The sequence below is a fragment of the Dipodomys merriami genome, unplaced genomic scaffold, assembly GCF_024711535.1.
Source record: "Dipodomys merriami isolate MVZ:Mamm:240054 unplaced genomic scaffold, mDipMer1.0.p SCAF_3, whole genome shotgun sequence".
In the NCBI taxonomy this organism is placed as follows: Eukaryota; Metazoa; Chordata; class Mammalia; order Rodentia; family Heteromyidae; genus Dipodomys; species Dipodomys merriami.
In genome coordinates, this window is record NW_027204492.1 from 62,459,175 (window position 1) to 62,467,093 (window position 7,919).

The following is a 7,919-nucleotide window of genomic DNA, read 5'->3' on the forward strand; positions in this document are numbered from 1 at the left end:
TGACTACTTTGTGGCTCATTAGAATCCCAAATTTCTCTCGCCCAGGGAACTGCTTACTCTTCTGAATACTCCGTGTTGCTATGAGGCTAAGCCTTTTTTATTATTTATTTATTTATTTATTACCAATCCTGAGGCTTGAACTCTGGACCTGGGCACTGTCCCTGAGCTTCTTTTTGCTCAAGACTAGCACTCTACCACTTGAACCACAGTGGTACTTCCAGGTTTTCTGTGTATGTGATACTGAGGAATTGAACCCGGGGTTTCATGAATGTAGGGCAAGCACTCTACCACTAAGCCAAACTTCTAGGCCCATTTTATTTGTTTGTTTCTTTGTTTGTTTGTTTATTTTATTGTGAGAATACCGTACAGAGGAGTTACAATTACATGGGCCAGATAACGAGTACATTTCTTATCAAGCATTGTTGCCTCCTCTTTGTTTCCCCTTCCCATCCCTTCCCATACACCCCCCTTCCCCCCACCCGATACTCCCCCACACACACCAAAGTTGTAAAGTTCGTTTTTCTTTTCTTTTTTGGGGGGGGGAGGGTCCGGTCATGGGGCCTGAACTCTGGGCCTGGGCACTGTCCCTTAGCTCTTCAGCTCAAGGCTAGCACTCTACCACTTGAGCCACAGTGCCACTTCTGGCTTTTTTTTTTTTTTTTTTTTTTGCTTATGTGGTGCTGAGGAATCGAACCCAGGGCCTCAGGCATGCAAGGCAAGCACTGTACCACTGAGCCACCTTCCCAGCCCTAAAGTTTGTTTTTCGACATAACGATTTGTACATCTCATTGTTGCAATGGGTCCACTTGTGTCTCTAATTAAACGATTTGTTTTTTCCCTTCCTCTCCTCAAATTATACCATCAAATACAATGAAAGCAAGGGTTATACCGTGGGGGAGGGACATACAAAGCAACAAAGAAATCATCTTATAAATATGTTAGAAACAATTGTATGAAAGGAAAAAAAAACATTTGAATAATTATCTTAGGATTTATTCCCCTAACATCAACGCCCCATTTTTTTTAAAAAAAATCGTTTCTTTACCGACTTCTTTCCAGAAACCATCTGTGATTAATTCTGCCAACTATGTACAAGCAAGGATCTGGAAAGGCAATGTAAAAGTCAGTCTAACTCACCATGTAATTTGTAGAACAAACACCTCCGCTAATAAGGGCTATTTTGGGAAGAAAATATACCAGAACACTGATCTAAACACTTACAGAATTAGACCAGCTCTCCAATTGAGCATAGCCTAGAAATCAATGAACTATAAACAATGCTACAATAAACATTTGTTTACACTCATTTGGTGGGGAGGGGGTTAATTTTGCAGTGCTGAGAAAGTTCAGGCTTCATGTATGCTAGGTAAGTGCATTAACATTGAGCTAAACCCCTAGCCATCTTGCCCCCCCGTTTTTATTATATTTTTTATCGTAAAGATTCTGTAATAAGTACATTTCTTTTTTTTTTTTTTTTGGTCCAGTCGTGGGCCTGAACTCTGGGCCTGGGCGCTGTCCCTCAGCTCTTCAGCTCAAGGCTAGTGCTCTACCACTTGAGCCACAGCGCCACTTCCGGATTTTTTCCCCTGCTTATGTGGTGCTGAGGAATCGAACCCAGGGCCTCATGCATGCAAGGCAAGCACTCTACCACTGAGCCACCTTCCCAGCCCATGAGTACATTTCCTATCAAGCATTGTTATCCTCTTTTGTTTTTCCCCTACTATCCCTTCCCTCCCCACCTCTCCAACTCTCCCCCCCCCCCCGCCATAAAGTTGTAAAGTTCATTTTCTTTGTTTTGTTTGTTTGTTGTACCTTTTTTTATTGTAATTATAAGGGTGATGTACAGAAGGGTTATAGTTACCTAAGTCAGGTAAAGAGTACATTTTTTTTTGTGGTCTGTTGTGGGGCCTGAACTCTGGACCTGGGCGCTGTCCCTCCGCTCTTCAGTTCAAGGCTAACACTCTACCACTTGAGCCACAGCACCACTTCCAGCTTTTTCTGCTTATGTGGTGCTGAGGAATCGAACCCAGAGCCTCTTGCATGCAAGGCAAGCACTCTATCACCTTCCCAGCCCGTAAAGTTCATTTTCAACATAGTGTCTTGTGGGCTGGGAAGGTGGCTCAGTGGTAGAGCGCTTGCCTTGCATGCAAGAGGCTCTGGGTTCAATTCCTCAGTACCACATAAGCAAAAAAGAAAAAAGCTGGAAGTGGCGCTGTGGCTCAAGTGGTAGAGCGCTAGCCTTGAGCTGAAGAGCTGAGGGACAGCGCCCAGGCCCAGAGTTCAGGCCCCACGACCAGACCAAGAAAAGAACAGGAGGCTGAGATCTGAGGATCGAGGTTCAAAGCTGGCTCGGGCAGGAAAGTCCATGAAACTCATCTCCAATAAACCACCAGAAAACTGGAAGTGGTGCTGTGGCTCAAGTGGTAGAGAGCTAGCCTGTAGCTGAAGAGCTGAGGGACAGTGCTCAGGCCCAGAGTTCAAACCCCATAACCGACCAAAAAAAATTAAAAAAAAAAAAAACAAAAAACCCCCCCAAAAAACATAGTGTCTTGTACATCTCATTGTTACAATGGGTCATCCTGTGTCCTTATTTCAGCATTTTGTTATTTCCTTTCCCCTCCCCAAATTAGAAAAGTGTATATATAATATGCAGTTCCCCCCCCCCCCCACACACACACCTTTTTTTGAGATGGAGATCTAGGCTGGGCTGAAACTTGGGATCCTCCTGTGTTGGCCTCTAGCGTAGCTGGGATTACAAGCCTGAGCCACCATGCCCATGTATGAACTCTTATTATTTCTCTAAAATAATATAAAGAATTCTGTTTCTGTCACTTTAATCTTTCCCCTCCCTCTCTCCCCCTTTCTCTCTTTCTTTTTTGGTGCCTGGCTTCGAACTGTGATCCCCATATCTCAGCCTCCTGACTTGCTAGATTTACAGGTGAGAGCCACCAGCACCTAGCTTAGATACTTTTCTTAAATTAGTGCATAACTCCTTTCCACATCTCCTGGGTTTGAACACAAGGTCATTCCATTTTTCAGTCTGCACTAGTGAGAAATTGCAGAGAGGAAAATGGGGAAAATGTCAGAAAAAGGGCTACAGTATTGTGATAGCTCCTTGTGGAAACAGGGAGAATCTGTGGCCTGTCCTTTAGCTGTCCCCTAGAGAATGCAGAGAGTACAGGCCTGTGCGTGGTCTTTCAAGAACATGGTCAGCTAAGGAATTCTAAGAGGTAATGCCTTTTTTAAAGTTTCATGAGTAAATAAGGAGAAGATATAAAAAGATAATATAGCCTTGGGGCTGGGAAGGTGGCTCAGTGGTAGAGCGCTTGCCTTGCAATGCATGAGGCCCTGGGTTCGATTCCTCAGCACCACATAAGAAAAAAGCCGGAAGTGGCGCTGTGGCTCAAGTGGTAGAGCGCTAGCCTTGAGCTGAAGAGCTGAGGGACAGCGCCCAGGCCCAGAGTTCAGGCCCCACGACTGGACCCAAAAAAAAAAAAAAAAAAAAAAAAAAGATAATATAGCCTTTACATTGGAAAATATCAAGAAGAGAACAGGCACTCTGAATGAATAGGTCTTTCCTCCCTCCCCTCCTCCTTTCTCCTTGCTTGTGATTGGTTTAAGAAAAGACATGGCATAATTCTGACCAAAAAGACATAGAATGGATCCAGCTTGTGGAAGCATTTCCCCACTCTTAAAAGTGGGAAAATAAGATATTATCATGTACCTATTTAAAACAGTCCAGTCTGGGCAGCAGTGTTTCATGGCTACTTAGGAAGCCAAGATTTGAGGATCAAAGTTCGAAACTAGCCCATGTAGGAGAGTCCGAGAAACTCCTATGTCCAATTAACCATCAAAAAGCTAAAAGTGGAACTGTAGCTCAAGTGATAGAGCTAAGGCCTTGAGAGAAAAATCTCAGGGACAGAGCCCAGTCCCTGAGTTCAAGTCCCAGGACTGGCACCAGGAAAAAAGATGTTCTATCATCTCCTTCAGCTCATGGAGGCCAGGACTTGATATGTTTTGCTAACTACTGAGTTCTCAGCATTCAGAACTATATCTCATGGGGCCTGAACTCTGGGCCTGGGCGCTGTCCCTCAGCTCTTCAGCTCAAGGCTAGCAGTCTACCACTTGAGCCACAGCGCCACTTCCAGCTTTTTGTTTTTGCTTTTGTGGTGCTGAGGAATTGAACCCAGGGCCTTATGCATGCAAGGCAAGTGCTCTACCACTGAGCCACCTTCCCAGCCCCAGAACTATATCTTACATACAGTGGGTACTCAACATATATTTGTCGAGGAAACCAAATATTAGTTGAGCAAGGAATAAATGACAGTGATAGGTTATTAGCTTAGGAGATCCACCAGCCTCTATCCATTTCCAGTCTTCATATAAGGCAGAAGAAACCTGAACTATGTAGCAATTTGTTCCTGAAATTCTGAGGATGAAATTGGTTAAAATAATGACATGGCTGTTTTTGCACACTTCCAAATGTCAAAAGAGAGAGGAAGATCTGAACAGTAAAGAACTAGTTACACAGATAGGGTGAAAAAAAACAATAACAAAGCCAGGCACCTATGGCCCATGCCTGTAATCTTGAATACTCAGGTGGCTGAGATCTGAGGATTGTGGTTCAAAGCCACACTGGGAAAGGAAAGTCTGTGAGATTTTTTTTGGGGGGGGGTGTCCCGTCGTGGGGCCTGAACTCTGGGCCCGAGTGCTGTCCCTCAGCTCTTCAGCTCAAGGCTAGCACTCTACCACTTGAGCCACAGCGCCACTTCCGGATTTTTTCTTTTTGCTTATATGGTGCTGAGGAATCAAACCCAGGGCCTCAGGCATGCAAGGCAAGTGCTCTACCACTGAGCCAACTTCCCAGCCCAAGTCTGTGAGATTCTTATCTCCAAGAAACTACTCAGAACAAGTCAGAAGTGGCACTATGACTCAAGTGATAGAGTGCTAGCCTTCAGTACAAAAGTTCAGAATGTCAGGTCCTAAGTTTAAGCCCCAGGAATTCCCCCCCCCACACACATACATATACACACATACCAAAGAATATGAAATTTTTTAAAAATCTGAAATATAGAATAGAATATATTGTAATGAGAAAAGATATCTTAAACTAATTTGCTTACCCACGTAATTCTCTGATCTGAATGTGAAAAATGAGAATAGAAAGTGAGGAGAAGGGCTGGGAAGGTGGCTCAGTGGTCGAGCGCTTGCCTTGCTTGCATGAGGCCCTGGTTCGATTCCTCAGCACCACATAAGCAAAAAGAAAAAAGCCGGAAGTGGAGCTGTGGCTCAAGTGGTAGAGCACTAGCCTTGAGCTGAAGAGCTGAGGGACAGCACCCAGGCCCAGAGTTCAGGCCCCACGACCAGACCCCCCAAAAAAGAAAGAAAGAAAGAAAGAAAGAAAGAAAGAAAGAAAGAAAGAAAGAAAGAAAGAAAGAAAGAAAGAAAGAAAGAAAGAAAGAAAGAAAGAAAGAAAGAAAGAAAGAGAAGAGAAATGTGTAAAAGAACAATGCATTGCTAGGTGACAATGGCTCGCGCCTATAATCCTAGATATCAGGAGGCTGAGATCTGAGGGTTGCAGCTCAAAGCCAGCACAGGGAGGAAAGTCTGTGAGACTCATCTTCAATTAATTACCAAAAAGCTAGAAGTGGAGCTATGGCTTGAGTGTTAGAATGCCAGCCTTGAGCAAAAAAGCTAGGGGAGAATGCCCAGGCCCTGAGTTCAAGCACCATTACTGGTGCAATTAAAAAAAAAGAGAGAGGATTTCCTGATCTCTTCCTCCCAAGTAGCTGGGATTATGGTTGTGAGCCACTCTGCCTGGCAATTCATTGTCTTGTTTTATGACACGGAACCAGTTTGAAGGCCCAAGGTTGGAAGTGGAAGAACTGATGAACAAGATCTGGCAGAATCCCAAAGACCAAAAGCGTGCCAGTCAGTTCACCGCAGAAGGCTACCTGTATGTGCAGGAAAAAAGGCCTGCTCTGTTTGGCTCCAGTTGGGTCAAACACTACTGCATGTATCGGAAGGCAGCCAAGAAATTCAACATGATCCCATTTGAGCACAGATCTGAGGGGAAACATGGGGATAGAGAAGTATTCTTCTTGAAGGAATGTACCAGAAGGCATACGGACTCCATTGACAGGAGGTTTTGTTTTGACATTGAAGCTGCTGACCGGCCCGGCATTTCCCTGACCCTGCAGGCATTTTCAGAAGAGGAAAGGAAGCAGTGGTTGGAAGCTCTGGGAGGAAAAGAAGCGCTGTTCCATGGTTTGAAAAGAGCCATTATCCCAAGACCAGAAGGAAGTGCACAGATGGATAAGATGGAGCCCATGATTCTTAGGAAATGCATCAGTGCAGTGGAAACCCGAGGTATAAATGACCAAGGCTTGTACAGAGTTGTGGGGTTGAGCTCAAAGGTCCAGACACTTCTGAGTATATTGACAGATCTCAAAACATGCAATGAGCTGGACCTGGCGAATTCCATAGATTGGGAAGTGAAGACAATCACAAGCGCCCTGAAGCAATATTTGAGGAGTCTTCCAGAGCCTCTCATGACTTATGAGCTACATGGAGATTTCATTGTTCCGGCCAAAAGTGGCAGCCCAGAATCTCGAGTAAATGCTATCCATTTCTTGGTACACAAACTGCCAGAGAAGAATAAAGAGATGTTGGATATTTTGGTGAAACACTTGACAAATGTTTCAAATCACTCCAAGCAAAATCTAATGACAGTGGCAAACTTGGAAGTGGTGTTTGCACCAACTCTAATGAGGCCACAGGAGGAAACCGCTGCAGCCATCATGGACTTGAAGTTTCAGAATATTGTCGTGGAGATCTTTTTTTTTTTTTTTGCCGGTCATGGGGCCTGAACTCTGGGCCTGGGTGCTGTCCCTCAGCTCTTCAGCTCAAGGCTAGCGCTCTACCACTGGAGCCACAGTGCCACTTCAGGCTTTTTCTGTTTATGTGGTGCTGAGGAATCGAACCCAGGGCCTCATGCATGCAAGGCAAGCGCTCTACCACTGAGCCACCTTCCCAGCCCCATCGTGGAGATCTTAATTGAAAATCACGCAAAGATTTTTTTGGACCTTGCCTGATACCACATTCCCTGAGCCTACCTACCTGTCACCGTCACCCCCAAATGCTCCACCCAGGCAGTCAAAGAGACAAGGCCAGAGGACGAGTGACCTGTAGCTGTGTACAGTCTTTGTCTGGAGCTGGAAGGTGATCTCTTCTGCAGTTGTAGAAGCCAAAAACTTCACCAGATCTTTTTTTTTCACAAGATTACCACCCTATCTCAAACCACATCACTCTTCCTGAGTTCTGAGACCTCGGAAACATACCAGCCAAGCTCATCATTTGCCTCTCCCTCCCCCCCCCCGCCATTAATAGCTAAGTCAGTCCCCCTGTTTACCTAATTTTGTTTAAAATGCACATTGTAGATAAACTTTAGTTGATAGTTTTTCAAAAATTTCTATTTTTATGAATTGGATAGAAAATGTGTATCTAACCCCTGCTCCCTTTATTCATTGTGATATAAGGTGAAACTTGACTCAAGAAAATATAAGACAGGGCTGGGAAGGTGGCTCAGTGGTAGAGCACCTGCCTTGCATGCCTGAGGCCCTGGGTTCGATTCCTCAGCACCACATAAGCAAAAAGATAAAAGCCGGAAGTGGCGCTGGGGCTCAAGTGGTAGAGCGCTAGCCTTGAGCTGAAGAGCTGAGGGACAGCGCCCAGGCTCAGAGTTCAGGACCCACGACTGGACCCCCCCACCCCCCAAAAAAGAAAATATAGGACAAAAAGATTTTTTTTTTGAAATAAGGTTATGTGTCAAGATTTGAGGAGCAAAATAAAAAAGCTAGAGATTATCTTCAGCCCAAAGATTTGGTCACAGATTTGGTATTTGAAAGAAGTGGTTTGTG

At 44.8% G+C, this 7,919-nt stretch overlaps 1 protein-coding gene across 1 annotated transcript; it reads left to right on the forward strand.

The window, feature by feature from the left end:
* Positions 1-1,355: 1,355 nt before the first annotated feature.
* LOC138839822 (rho GTPase-activating protein 10-like) lies at positions 1,356-7,450 on the forward strand. The gene is given in 6 exon segments (XM_070039350.1): positions 1,356-1,366; positions 3,738-3,804; positions 5,844-6,838; positions 7,056-7,180; positions 7,183-7,221; positions 7,440-7,450. Coding segments are annotated over 6 exon segments (1,248 nt in total).
* The last annotated feature ends 469 nt before the right edge of the window (positions 7,451-7,919 follow it).